General features: G+C 38.9%; 1 protein-coding gene and 1 long non-coding RNA gene across 2 annotated transcripts; one reads left to right on the forward strand and one right to left on the reverse strand.

Moving 5' to 3' along the window:
• Positions 1-471: 471 nt before the first annotated feature.
• LOC145978067 (uncharacterized) lies at positions 472-4,996 on the reverse strand. Its single transcript, XR_014440652.1, has 2 exons — positions 4,905-4,996; positions 472-2,192 (listed from the first exon to the last, which is right to left on the reverse strand). It is a non-coding gene; the product is annotated as an uncharacterized LOC145978067 (long non-coding RNA).
• Positions 743-1,348, forward strand: LOC145978152 (protein GVQW3-like). The gene has a single exon (XM_083110592.1). The coding sequence runs from the start codon at positions 743-745 to the stop codon at positions 1,346-1,348; it is 606 nt and encodes a 201-aa protein (XP_082966718.1).
• Positions 4,997-15,592: the final 10,596 nt, after the last annotated feature.

Genomic DNA, 15,592 nt, shown 5'->3' on the forward strand with positions numbered 1-15,592 from the left:
CGAATTAACGAGGTTTTACTGTATTTAAATTGCATCACAATTATAGGCAATAGATAACAATAACCATGGACGTCCGCAGGATTTTTTCCAGGGAGGGGCAAGGAAGGTATTTTTCTTCCAGGGGGGGCCAACATGGCATATTTTCCCCAATAATAGTGTTCATCCCTCAAAAAAACATTGCTTAAATATGAATTTATCATGTTCGTGCAATAATTAACACACATTATTGTGGCTGAAATTAAATTATATGTGTGAAATATGTCATTTTTGGTTGACTTTCGTTTTCCGGGGGGGCACGGCCCCCCCTTCCGGACGCCCATGACAATAACAGTAATATAATTTGGGTTACGACAGTTTTTGTTTCCCGTAACAGGCAAGTTGCAAAATTGAGACAGCATCAAGAACAAAAAAAGAAAAAGAATAAAAAATACCAACACCACATTTTTTAATAAAGAGCAAAAGAACTGCATATCGAATCTATAATGGATGCCACTTATAACACACGCCTCAAGCCCTGCCCCTCGCCTTCTACTTAGTTCATTCAAATGAAAAGGTCCATTTTATTTTTTCTGAAAAAGCGTTTTATACGAGACAGCAATTTCATGTGTTTTGGATACCCACAGGTATATGTGACGTTTTAGTAATGAGGCATCTGCGCATCCGCAAGTGTGTCCAGGTAGCACGTGTCCGTTATCTAATAACCTTCACTTTCTTCCCCCCAGGTGGAACGCTGTTCTGAACAATGGAGCTGCCATTAAGGGACGTGTCCAAGGAAGAACAGCGGGGTGTCATTCGGTTTCTTCATGCCGAAGGAGGACATCCAGCGGACATTCATAGGAGAATGAAAGTTGTGTATGAAAAATGTGTTTCGGACAAAACAGTGAGAAAGTGGTGTAGGCGTTTTCGTGGTGGACGAAACACATTGAAGGATGATGCTCGGCCGGGACAGTTTAAAAATCGCATTCCTGATTGGACAGTGGCTGCTATTGACAACCTTATTCAAGAAGACAGACGAATATCCCTGGCAGTCATTAGCGAACAAGTGAACGTGCCATTGGGTAGTATGCATGACATTGTGAGGCACAGACTGGGTTACAGGAAAGTGTGCGCACAATGGGTGCCAAAGAGTTTGTCAGAGGAAGAAAAAATGTGCAGAATGGGAATGTCATTGGCTCATTTGATGCGATACAGGAATGAAGGTGAGGACTTTATCAGCAAAATCATTGCTGGAGATGAATCCATCTGCCCGTATTACCAGCCAGAATCAAGGAGGGACAGTATCGAATGGAAGCATAAAAACCAAAACCAAAGAAAAGCAAGTCACTACCTAAAGTCGGCAAACTTATGATGACAGTATTTTTCGATGACCAAGGGCCACTGCTAGTGGAGTTCCTTCCGGAGGGACACACAATTAACGCAAACACGTACTGTGAAACACTGCATCGTCTACGGACATCAATCAAGAATAAGCATCGAGGAAAACTCAGCAAAGGCATCATTTTACTCCAGGACAATGCTCGTCCCCTTACAGCCAGACAGACACAGGATATGTTGCAATCATTCAATTGGGAAGTGCTAGACCACCCTGCCTACAGTCCTGACTTGAGTCCATGTGATTATCACATTTTCGGACCTATGAAGAAACACCTCAGAGGACGACGCTTTGCCTCGAGTCCTGAGCTGCAGGAAGCTGTCAGGGAATGGTTTCATTCCCAGCACAAGGACTTCTTCTACCAAGGAATTCATAACCTTGTTTCAAAGTGGGACCAGTGTCTTACCTCATACGGTGAATATGTGTAGCCAACTACTGTAATAAAGTTTCTGCAAGGAAATGGACCTTTTCATTTGAATGCACCTAATAATTTCAGCCGAAATGCTTTCATTGTTAGGCTATATGTCTTCATTGTTAGGTTTAGTTATCTTACCATAAATAATACCTATTTGGTCAAACCCCAAAAAATTCTAGTGTATTTATGCTACGAGACGTAAATCAACGACAGCATTCCGTATTTAGTTGTTTGAGACGTGTGCGATAAGCGAGTTCCATCTATTATAGCATTTAGAATCAGGAACATTGTTTCACAAGTTTCAGTATTTTGGAACACATTTCGGGCTTCCATTTATCATAGCGCAGGGAGCATACGCCGAATGCAAACACACTGTGTTTTCGAAATCGCTACAGTCGTCTTTGGCTGCAAGAACAAGAAAAGAAACAATCTCAAATTTAATATGCATACATTTGTTAACGTCTAAACAGTGCTGAAAATCAAGAACTTATTTGTTCCTCTACTTAGAATCATTACGATCTTGCCACTTAAGTTCATGGCATATGTGTTGTTTGTGGTCGGTGCCTCTGTGGTCTATTCTGGGCTCTCATGTAGCCAAATGGTTAGCGCTCTCATCTTTGGTGCGAGTGGTCCTGGGTTCGATTCCCATTAGAATCCGCTAACCACCAAAACAATCCTTGGCCTCCGTGGCGGAGTGGTTCGAATCCCGGTTCGAACATGGATGTTTGTGTTCGTCTGTCCTGAATGAAAAAGAGATTTGAGATAAATTGAGGCACGTTGAGTTTGATTAGTGTTGCCCACGGGACGAGACGGGACAGGCTTTTAAAAATTCGAGACGAGACGAGATTGACCATGTGTCATAAGACAAACGAATATTTTCGAGACGAGACAGCATTTCCACGAGACTCCACGAGACGAGACAGACCAAAGTCTCGTCTCGTGGGCAACACTAAGTTTGATGTGTGGGGTCTTCCTTCTTTAAAAGAAAGTCTGTAGGGCGTCTACCACGCGGGAGACCTAGGTTCAATTCCCGGTGTGGGTGATCTAAGGTTGGAATTTTTCCGGTCTTGTCGACGCATAAAGTGGCTCTGGGGCTCATCCGGCTTCAAAACAATGGGTACCGGTACTTGGGGGGTAAAGGAGGCCGGAACATGGTGCTGATCACATCACCTCCAAAATGGCAGAGATCGAGAATGTGTGGGGCCCTACCCCTGCATCCCCATAATGTGCCTTCATGACACGGTGCTGTATGCACGAGGAACTTTACCTTCCCTTACCCTTCATCAAATTCAATCTAATGTCTCACTCTCGTCGTCGCGATTACTAGTAGTCAAAAGTGGCAGAAAGCGACGCTATATAACAAAAATAAAATACAAACAACTCCACAGTATCTTGATAGCAGATACAGCGGCAGGGCGAACTGGTTATAAGGTCTTAAAGTGAGCCGAAACGCACTGGAACTCCTTTCCGGCAAACTCAGTTCCTGTTGTGAAACTCGACATCCATTTAATTGATTTAGTGCATTGTAAAAAAGTCCATCCGTCAACTTCCGTGGCGGAGTGGTTAGCACAGCGCACTACATGGATCCCAGGTTCGAATCCCCGCCTGGACATGGGTGTTCTTGGTGAGTATCTCTTCATCAGTTTCATCGTATCGTCACTCATCCTCATAACCAAGTTTGTTTCAATACACATACACTTACCTATCACATAAAAGATGCAGCGAGAGGGTGATACAACACCTCATTTTATTTCAAATAGAGCAGAATAACTACATATTGTTGACATAACCCATAACAGTATTTAGACTTAGAAACATTGTTCACAGTGCTTTGTACATTCAGCTTTTCCATTAATTAAGGAACAATCAGCATGCCACTCCATGAAACACCTAGCTGTATCGGTCTCAGAACACTCTTCTTGGGCTGAAAGTAAAAGGAAATATCTGAAACTTAAGATAGGTAAATATTTGTAACCTTTCCACAATTACAACGTCTCTAATCACGAATTTCGTTGTCCGTTTAGTTAACAACAGTCGACTAAGTGGCCGAGTGCGTTAAGTGGTGGATTCCTGTCTTACCAAGGAATTTCCCGGCTTCGAATCCCAGCGTGAGCCTGGATGTATCCCTTTGCAAAGTTCATGTAATCATCACTCAACGTCATCGTCATGATTAGCCAAAAGTGGCACACAAGCGACACTAAATAAGAAAAATAGAAATACAAAATTAATATCTCCAAGGAGACCTTGATGGCTGGGTCCTCCACATCTTGCCAGCTGATACACAGGCCCTGGTTTCAAACCCTCGCTCTTAAATACGTGCATCACCAACCATGCACTTCCTATATTAACAGCGTGTATTAAGCACGTTATGTTATGTCTAGAAGTTCCCATGCACCATAAAGACACATAAATAGCCGACATTGTTATCTATACAAGGGCCATGCGCGCCGACTACGTGGGTGCTCCGGGGCTCAACAGCAAATCAATCAATCACTCAATCAGTCAATGTATCTGGTAGGAAATCAACTACCCTACAAGTTTAAGAGAGTTGTTAAATGATAAGACTTCAATTTGTGAGATCACAGCTGTACAAAATCGACATTTCTAATTAATAACAACAGAAACCATACATAATCATTCTCAAATCTTTCATACGTATTCTGAATTTTAAGATTTGTTGAAATTGAAATATCTTAGTCAATACGTAAATAGGTATATATTTCATGCGTAGCTAAACGCATAATATATATATACACACAAAGTTATATTAAGCTAGTAGTCGAGTTATAAAAGAAAGGTAAAGTGCTCCCCTGTGCTTTGCACCACGCCATGAAGGCCTATAGGGAGTGTGGAGTTAGGGCTCCACACTTTCGAGTTATGAAGCAGTCATTATTTAATAAGAGGAAGTGTGTAAGAAGATTGAAATGCACTTTTGCATGAAATAAAAAAAATCACATCCAATGCCCTGATGTGTGTATTGACTTAAATGTTTTGTATATATATTTACGAATTGTCACATTTGTATTGACACGAGCTATAAATTCCACCATGTAAAGCAAGACACGCACACTCAAACATACACTGCAGTCTGGACGTTGACATGCTTCATTTACTTACCCGCTATTTCTGTGGTCAGTAGGCTTAATGTCAGAACAAGAATGAAACTCCACATGGAAACCATCATGGCATCAGCAGTCAATTGTTTTGCACGGAATATCTTATTTATGGAACTGAAATAAATGGAATCTTGGTTGATTGGCTTTCGAATGGAAATATGCGCACTGAAAACTGTAAATTATCACTTACAGATGAGTTGAATTTCTCCCCTGGTTTCTTAAGTTGATCATTATGCTAGATACGATCTATCAAAAATATGATGAATAAGTATTTACAGAATCACTAGTACTCCTTTTGTAGAAGGAACTTCAAGTTACGGCTAGTCAAATGGAGGTCTCCACTTTCCACAACCTGTTCCCGCTGATGTGTTTTTCTACGCCATGGGAAGTTTGATATTCCAAAGAAAACAAGTAAAATAATTATCGTAATTTAAGTTTCTCTTCTTCCTACAACCATGCAGCACAGAGACTTTTCTTTCTCCAGAAGTCGGTGGGAGAGGGACGTTTTGGAGTTTTTTGAGACCCTTAAGTTTGGGTAGACACTGAAACTGTTCCCTGTGCCCTTAAGTCCTACATTTTGAAACACTGCGTCCTTCTTTTTGTCGACACTGATCTGGCAACCCTATTCTTTATGTTTAGTATCAAAACATTTTTAGAATTTTTTAGAATTAAGCTACTTGCATTATAGTTCATCAATGTACTAAACGTGCCACAGAAATGTGTTCATCCTAGATGCGTAGAATATTTGAAGACTTGCGTGGTGAGGATATGGAGGAAAGTGCAGTTAAAATATAACCACTACAATGAAATCACTATCAAGTTAGAGTTTCAGGCATATACAATTTTGGATAAAGGCCGGTTATAAGTTATTATGCATTCTAGAAAATATGCAAAAATCTAGTTTCTTTCCCTGGAGATATTTCTGGCTAAACCTGCCTAGTATTAATTACAGTCTGCTCGTCCTTGCAGGAATTGAAGAATTATAGCCATTTACTTCTTATATGGGTGATCAACAGGGTCCTTCCCCTTCTATGGCCTAGCTATTGCCTACCGTAAAGTAGATAGAGGATAGGAAAGAACAAACATGCAGAACTGCGCAGAGACAATGTTGTATTGAGGACAATTACAACTACGTAAATTCCAGTGAGAGTTTATTTACAGTACGGTGAGGCCTATTTGTCGATACGTGATTTGGTTATATCTCCTTATAACTTTAGCACAGCCTATTTTTTCTAAACCTAAAAGGTAAAAAAAAGTAAAGTGCTCCCCTGTGCTTAGCACCACGCCATGAAGGCGTATAGGGGGTGTGGGTGTATCGCCCCATACTTTCTTGATCCGGTCATAAGTGGGGGTGATGTGATCAGCATCACGCTCCTGATCGCCTTTACCCGCCGGGGCCGCTTCCTACGTTGTAAAAGTTCCCGGATTTGAACCGGCCGGGGATCGAACCCGGGACCTTAAGCATGGTAGTCAGACGCGTTACCGACTTTTTTTTTTTAAACAAACTTTTATTTTATCAGCATATATACAAAATAGATCTGCTTTCTTACATAAAGTCTGTTAAAAGTATTGTATAGAATTTTTAACATAGTAAGTAATATAGTAAGAGTCTATCTGATACAAGATTTTTGGCGTAAACATGCAGTTGTACCTGTAATACAAATATACGTTTCTTCATATATAAAATATCTGTTTACACTTTTACACCACAAGTATACAATTATTGTTGTCTAAACAACACTGAGGTAGTTTCCAAAATACTCATACATTTTTGGATATTGTAGCATTTTCCGTCTGGTTCTTTTTAAATACTGTGTGAACAAAATGCTATTGCTCTCATACTTTTTACAAAATACATAATATATTGTATTAGCTATTAACCAAATTACTGCATTGTTTTTCTTTTCTGGAAAATATTTGAAATCTGGTCTTGTACACATCAACGGTTGAAAGTACTGGGGGGCTGTTCGACATATTTGTCCTAGATATGTCGTTAGACATTTCCAAATTCCCTGTACTCCATTACATGTTACTATTCTATGTTCAGTGGTGTCTATCTCTCCACATATGTGGCATTTATTAGTTGTTAGTCTATTGATATTATGTAAGTGTTCATTAGTTGGTATAATATCATGTATTACATTGTACCAAACACTATACACTGATGTATCCAGAAATTTCTTATTTAAATTTTTCCAAATATTTTGCCATCTGTTATTGGGAAAATGTTTTTCAATGCGGTGAGTCGGTATCTGCAACTGTTTGTGAAACAGTGTATATAAGTATTTAAGTTTTACATCTTCACCTTTTAGCGGAAGCACCACATAACTGAATTCTTGCATCAAACTTCGTAGATATATCGGTCCTTTTTTCAATCTGCGTAGATCTGGCGGATTTTGGGGTGGAAATTCCTCCGTCCATAACTGTATCCATAATGATGTAATGGAGTCTTCAATGCCATAGAGAGTATAGGATCTTGCCAGGAATAGGGATTTGCATTTGATCTCAATATTTGTGAGCTCCAATCCTCCTTTTAGTTTCATTTGCCATAGATTGGATAGTGGTATTCGAAAAAAATGTCCATACCACATAAACCAACCAATTGCTGAATTCATTATTCTGAGGTATTTTTGATTGATTGGGATCACTTGGGCCGTATAGTTTAATTTGCTAAACATATATGTTTGCAAAAACCACACCCGTTATATCATGTTCAACTGTCTGCTGTGCATTTGATAACATTGTATGCGAATGTCTCTCGCTATCTTTTGCCAATTGGATTCTAACATTTGTTCCTCGTCCCTGTTACCCTCACACCCCCTATACGCCTTCATGGCGTGGTGCTATGCACAGGGGAACACTTTACCTTTACCTTTACCCTGTGAAAAATTATTCCTAATATTTTAATTTCCTGTACATATGGGATCCCTATATCTGGATATTTTTGATCCCATGTGCCAAAGGGTAGCGCCTTTGATTTTTCTATATTTATTTTGGCCCCACTAGCACGGCAGTATATATGTATCGCTGCCATCATTTTTTGCATTTGCTCGTTTGTGGTGATACAAGCAGATAGATCATCTGCGAAAGCAAACACTTGGTTTTCTTTAAAGGCGTGTATCGCGTCGGGAGTAGTTTCCCTGGTATATTGCAGCAAAGGATCCAGGGTTAAAGCAAACAAGAGCATACTTAGTGGACATCCTTGCCGAATTGATCTTGTTATATTTATTGGGGACGACAGGAATCCATTGACCATTATCCGAGATGTTGCCTGTTGATAGAAACCTTTCAAAATATGAATAAATTTATCACTGAATCCATATGCCTTGAGCACCTCAAACAGGTAGTCATGCGACACTAAATCAAATGCTTTTTTGAAATCAAAAGAAAGCACACATGCATCAAGTTTCTGCACCATATAATAGGATATCAGATCGCGAATCCCTCCAACTGCACTGAATATGTTATGCTTTTTGCCAATGCATGTTTGTTTCTCACTGAGTATCCGTGGTAAAACTAACTTTAACCTATTTGCTAAGATCTTTGCCATTAATTTATAGTCACAATTTAGTAATGTTATTGGTCTGTAGTCGTCTACTTGTTTTGCGTGTGATTTTTTCGGTATCAATATGATGATGCCTTCATTTTGTACAACTTTTCCATTTTTAAAGGCATCTTGTATGATTTTGATTAGTTCATATTTTATAATCTCAAAAAACTGCAAATAAAACTTGTAACCAATACCATCTTTTCCTGGTGCTCCTTTAAGGTTGCATGTTCGTAACGCTTCATATACTTCTTCTATTGTTACTTCAGTATCTAAAAGTTGTCTATCCTCTTCTTGTAAACCATTGTTTAGCGAATTTAGTATAATCTCTCTTGCTTCTGCTTCCCCCTCCCCGGTCTGATAAAGCTCCCCATAATAGTCATAAAATGTCCGCATGATTCCTGGCTGACTCACATGCGAATCTCCACCTGAATCCACAAGATTGTTGATCATGAGTGTTTTTTGTTGTTTTTGCATCTGTACATAGTGATACATCGAAGTTCTTTCATCTTGAATTAAATTCTTGGAATTGGTTCTTATTGTTATGCCTTCCATTTGTTGCCTTTCGAAAAACAATAAAGCAGTTTTCAAATCCAAATTCCTGTTTTTTCATTGTTAGGCTCAAAATATAAATAGTGACCCTCGTATCACTATAATTTCTCTCTCGGTTTTTATTCACACGAAGCGTTGTTATCTGACGACTATCACATTGCCAGCTATCGTGTCCTCCTTTTCCACACGTTCTCGGCTGTCCGTCGTATATCACATGGCACTGATGAGATTTTACTGTAATGAACGACGGAATCGGTTTTTTTAGTTCCATTTTTACTATTCTCACCCCGTTGTAAACTTGATATTTAAAGCTTTCTGACCACGTTTCTTTGTCTATACATTCCACCTTCCCAAATTCCGTCATTTTTTCCTTCACACAGTCATCATCTAATTCTAGTGGTAAGTTAAACACTCTTACCGCTTTTCTTTCCCTCCCCGCATCACTAAAAAGCACTTTTACAGTTTCACCATTATAGTAACAAAAGTTTGTTTCCGGACCACATTTCTCTAATATTCGCGTCATTATTGCTTCTCTGATACATTTTACGAAAACACATCGAAAATGCGTAGGTATTTGTATTCCCAAGATCTCATCTACGTGGAGTTGAAATTGTCCATGTATAAAGTCATGAATTTCTCGCGCCGACGGCCTCGGTGCCCCGAACGGAAAACGTATCTGGATGGTATTTTGTCTAATGATATTTATATTTTTACTATTCTAAAGTAGTTTTCCAATTCTACTTACTCGCCAGCCAACTGCACCAAACGCCACAAGCAACACGCACACGGCACTCCCGCTTGTTGATTCCTGAAGGCAACTTTTCACTGACCTTCACGGAGCAACTAGTTTCCGCGTCCGCTCTCTCTGAAGGCTTCCACGGAACTCACCGACTGAGCCACCGCGGCCACTAAACCTTTGAACATAAATGTAGATGGTTTAAAGAAAGGTATTGGAGGTGTTTTATGGCAAAATGGAGAGACACCAGAAGATAATCCCGGGATTATTCAATATGCAAGTAGAGTTCTTCGTGGTAATGAGTTATCTTACAGTACACATGAAATCGAATGTTTAGCAATTATTTTTGCCTTTGAGAAATTTTATATTTATGTACCCGGAACTAAAATTAATTTGTTCACAGATCACGAATCTCTTTCTTGGCTGGAGTCAGCAAGAACTTTAAATCCACGTTTAAATAGATGGTGTTTAAAACTGCAATGTTTCGATTATGATATCCACCATGTTTCGGGAGTAAACAATCAAGCAGCTGACACATTAAGTCGATATCCCGATACTACTACAGGAAATATTTATTTATCCGAGTTGTTTATTAATAAGTTAAAAGTGGATATTATTGAAGAAGATACCTTGGAGTTCTGGAAGGAGTCTCAACATCGTGACGCATATTGTAGTGCTTTAGTTCAGAAGATTGAGAACGGAAATCTTTCCAAGTCTTGTAAGACTCAGCATGCTTTCCAAGATAGCATTTTATTTTTAAAATGTGTCTCTGAAGATAATTGGAGATTATTTGAGCCAGGTTCATTAATACCGAAAATCTTACATAAACTGCATGATTTGCTAGGACAATTTGGATATAGAAAGGTTTCCAGTAAATGTAAGAAATTATATTACTGGCCAAAGATGAACTTCAGTATTAAACAGTATTTGAATAATTGTTTAACTTGCGCCAGAACTAAACAAGCTGTTTTGAAAAATGAAAAGGATGATTTACACGTTTATTCTACCAGTCCACATTATTTGACTTCAGTTGATTTGATAGGACCACTTCCGAAATCTCAAGGTTACACATTTATATTGACTGTAGTAGATGTAATGTCTTTCTTATGGCATATCCTTTAAGGAAAGCAACATCTAGAGAAGTACTTAATAAATTTAAACTGCAATATTTTTATCATTATCCTGTATGTATCGCAATTCAAGTCACAAGAATGGAAAACGTTTGTGGAAGTATTTAAAATATGGCATATCACAACTTCAGTTTATTAACCATTTGCCAATCCTATTGAACGATACAACAAGGAGTTAATTAGATTATTAAGACTGTAATAAGCAAAAATCATGAACATTGGTCAAAATATTTAAGTTTTGTTTTAGGACTATTAAATAACTCCGTATCTGAAGTAACGGGATACACTCCAAATGAATTATTTTTGCATTACGAAATAAGAGATCCTGTTTTAAACCAAATTGATTGGCCTGAGAGATTGAAAGCAGTTTCTTGGAAATATAAATGTTTAATTGCCAAATCTCGTTTGAAGGAAAAATATAAAATTAAGCCTAAGGAAACTAGTGATTGATACACAAGGATAGAAAAATGATATAGTATTCATCAAAAAACAAAGCAGTGCTGAGGGTAAACGAATACACAAATTTATGAACTTGTGGCTTGGTCCATATTTAGTTAAAGAAGTCAATGGTAACTGTTGTGAACTGTTATCGTTGGATGGAAAGAGAACTGTACAAACACATAATGTATCCAATTTAAAGAAATTCAATTGTAGTCAGGAAAGAACGAACGAATTATGTAAACTTAATTAATTTCAAAATATTTCAACAGCCTTTTATTAAGAAATGTTAATTTGTTTTAAATAATTATGATATGTTTTCAATATTTTCTGTGTTCATTAATGACAATATGTATTTCATGAGAAAGTTTGTTTTCTTTATAATTTTTCATGTTATCTAAAAATTTTAAAACCAATGTTCTAAAAATTTTCTGCGAAGGAGGGAGAATGTTGTGACTGTTTTCAAATTGTAAAATGTATAATCACTTCTTGTATAAAGAAAAAAAAAGAAATGTTATAGCATACTGTTTTGTTGTGTGGCAACCAGTTGTAGGAAAGAAGTGAAAGAGATAACATGAACGTTTGTAGTAGTTCGAATCATTTTAAATCGAGCATAACTAATGTATTTATTTAGTGCAAATAATAAGTATGTTCGCCAGAGAACGGTGTTGTGATTGTGAACTATTTACATTACTCTTATTTCATAATTTGCTGTGAAGTAGAATAGTGATTTTCTGAGCATAAATTAAAATGCTCAAGCCTCTACGACACAAGCAAAAAGTGGCGACCGTTTGACAGAACTCTGAAATTAAGTAGTTCTTCGGATAAATGATGTGAAATATAATCTCAGTGGGTCTGGGATTGAAGCAGATTCTATCTGCATTTGATTGATATTCAAGTATTTAAGTGTGTACGTTTTCTTTTCTTTTCATTAATGACAAATGTCTTCCAGAGATTCATCTAAATCTCGTAGCAGAAAGAAGACTGCTGTGCAATACAAGGGCACATATCTAGCAACGTTTACAAACGTTCAAGATCAAGAAGTTAATTCTGATGATAAGGCTGATACCAGTAGCTGCAAGGTGGAATGTTGTGGTGATACGAAAGCTGACATCAGATTTGTTCAGTACTATAAATGTCTTTCATGGTTTCACTTTTCTTGTCTTAAGTTGTCAGTTCCTCATTGGTCTGTTTATTCTACTACGGTAGAGAATTACTTTTGTAAATCTTGTGAACCTAGTTATAATCCATATGAATTGTTAGCTTACAAAGAGAGTATTAGTCCTAATTTTAAAGATTTTCTAGAAACAAACAAGAGCATTCAGTCCGTGGTAGTTAATTCTAGTAAAGAATTAAAATCTCAGCTTGAAGCTTCCAATAGAGAATTGAAATCTTCCAGCGAGGAATTAAAATCTCAGCTTGAAGTTTCCAATAAGGAATTAAAATCACAGCTTGAAGATTCCAATAAGGAATTAAAATCTCAGCTTGAAGTTTCCAATAAGGAATTAATATCATCCAGCGAGGAATTAAAATCTCAGCTTGAATCTTCCAACGAAGAGTTGAATACAAAATTCAAACTTCCAATGTCGAATTACAGTCTAAAATTGAATGTATGAATTTTGATTTTAAGCAGGTTAATAACCGTATAGACATGTTGACTTCTGATGTAGCAATAAGAATCGAATCTTTAGCAGAAACGTATGTAAGTTCAAATGAAGAATTAAACTAGAAGTTGCAAGAAATCATGCGAAATTATGACTAAAATATCAGGCATTCTTAGTACACAAGATCTTCATGAGAAACAAATAAGTGAAATTGAATGTTCTTTGAAAGGTTCAAAGGACGATATAGGTAAACTCAGATGTGGATTTGATGATTGTTGTTCGCACAAACGCACACACACACACACAAACTGTTTTCTGAACGTTGACATGCTTGACTTACTTACCAGCTATTTCTGTTGCTGGCAGACTTAATGCCAAAAGAAGAATGAATATCCATACGTAAACCATCATGGCATCAGCGATTAATAGTTTTGCACGGAATATCATAATTAAGAAGATGAAATAAATGGAATATTTATTACAGGGTGGCTCAATAAGTCACTTAACACCCCCAGTACAAGGCCACTGCGGCATGAGACGTGAAAATGGCGATGACCAATAGTTATCAGGCCAAGGGGGAACCACATTGACGTCACCCACATGGTCGGTAGCCATCTTGATGTCCGCCATCTTGAATTCAACTTCAGAAATTTAAATGGGAAGGGGGTCGTGCGACATCAAAATGGGCTAGAATTTCACCAGGAAAACAACTGTGACATTTGTTTTCACCTAACTTTAATTGTTGCAGAGTTAACAATACCACAAAGTTATAACACATGCTCAATATGACGTCCCTCTTGCGCAACACACACGTGTAATCGTCTCTCCCATGACTTTACCACATTCTGAAGAACCTCAGGAGTTATTGCAGTACAGGCATCCACAATGCGTGTGCGCAAGTGGGCCAGATCCCTGATTTTCGTAGCATACACCATGGCTTTCAGGTGTCCCCAGAGGTAAAAGTCCAATGGTGTCAGGTCATGTGAGCGTGCAGGCCATTCCACAGTCCCTCGGCGACCAATCCAGTGGTGAGGGAATTGTTGATCCAGGTACTGACGGACTATCATCCCATAGTGCGGTGGAGCACCATCTTGCTGGAACCATTCAGGATAGCTCCCATCCTCGGACAGTAAGGATGGTAAGATCTGCTCCCGTAGCAGAAGCAAGTAGCCCTCTCCATTTAAGTTGCCCTCAATGAAAAATGGACCAACAAGTCGGGAACCCCAAGTACCACACCACACCATTAGCTTCCCGCCTCCCGTCACCTTGCTGGGATCTGTCCAATGTGGATTTTCGGGTGACCAGTACCGCAGATTTTGCTTATTCACCTCTTCCGACACATAAAAATTAGCCTCATCACTGAACAGAATCTTGCTACCGACGGCAGGGTCACGTTGCAGTTGTGCTATAGCCCACTCACAAAACTGCAAACGCCTGTCTGGATCGTCCTCACTAAGGTGCTGCTGCAGCTGTATCTTATACGGATGCCAGTGGTGGTCACGTACAATCCTTTGAATTGAACCCCTGCTGACACCGCTTTCCAGCACCAGTCTCCGTGTGCTACGGGTTGGGGACTTTGCAAATGATGCCAACACCGCTACAGCAGTACCCTCATCCGTGGCTGTTTTCGGACGTCCATGTCGCGGCTTGTCATCCACAGATCCAGTATCTTGGAACTTTGCCAGCAACTGGCTGACGGCCACATGTGACACCGGTTGTCTTGCAGGATTGCGGTTATTGAAGTCTGCATCAATGTCACGCGTACTTCTCTCCCCTGACATCAATATGATGGCAATCCGTTCCTCACGTGTTAGTGGCATTTTCGTTCAGATCAGTGAAAAAGGAAATATGCTACTCTTGACACGATCAATTCACATCATCACTCTTTTAAACTTTTATGTAAAGACAAAACACAATCGTAATTCCCATGCCAACCAATACTACAAGATATGTACATACCGGTAAGTCAATATCCGGACATTTTCAGTGATTGGTCTAACAATAAATACCACATAATCACATACTAACGATTATTTAAACAATAAACATTTAAGCAAAAAGGAAAGGACGTGTCACTGTCCCATGCGGAAATCGCCCTTAAATTTAAAGTTAGGTGAAAACAAATGTCACAGTTGTTTTCCTGGTGAAATTCTAGCCCATTTTGATATGTCGCACGACCCCCTTCCCATTTAAATTTCTGAAGTTGATTTCAAGATGGCGGACATCAAGATGGCTGCCGACCATGCGGGTGACGTCAATGTGGTTCCCCCTTGGCCTGATAACTATTGGTCATCGCCATTTTCACGTCCCATGCCGCAGTGGCCTTGTACTGGGGGTGTTAAGTGACTTATTGAGCCACCCTGTATTTTGCTCTAATAATTTAATAGTCTCCGAATAAAAATGTAGGCATCTGTAAATTACAAATTATCACTTAGAGTCGAGTTATATGCACAATGTGTCTTCCTAAATAGTCGACGCCACACTAATGGCGTCGAATGTTAGAGACTATCAGAGGATTGGTTCTGGGTGGAGATGACGTCAGAAACTTACCGGAATCGAGGCGTGTGATTGGAAGCTTTGCGTAGTGCGACTCGCTTTCAAGCTGCTAGTACCTAAAAGCAAGACTTCACCCTAACACGTCACACATAAAATTGTTGAGTATGTTCTTCAGTCTGGAGGGTA

The sequence above is a fragment of the Lepisma saccharinum genome, chromosome 24, assembly GCF_977018435.1.
Source record: "Lepisma saccharinum chromosome 24, izLepSacc3.1, whole genome shotgun sequence".
NCBI classification, from domain to species: domain Eukaryota; kingdom Metazoa; phylum Arthropoda; class Insecta; order Zygentoma; family Lepismatidae; genus Lepisma; species Lepisma saccharinum.

Excerpts from the sequence above, each read along its gene's own strand:
- LOC145978152 (XM_083110592.1), top strand. The coding sequence starts at position 743 with ATGGAGCTGCCATTAAGGGACGTGTCCAAGGAAGAACAGCGGGGTGTC.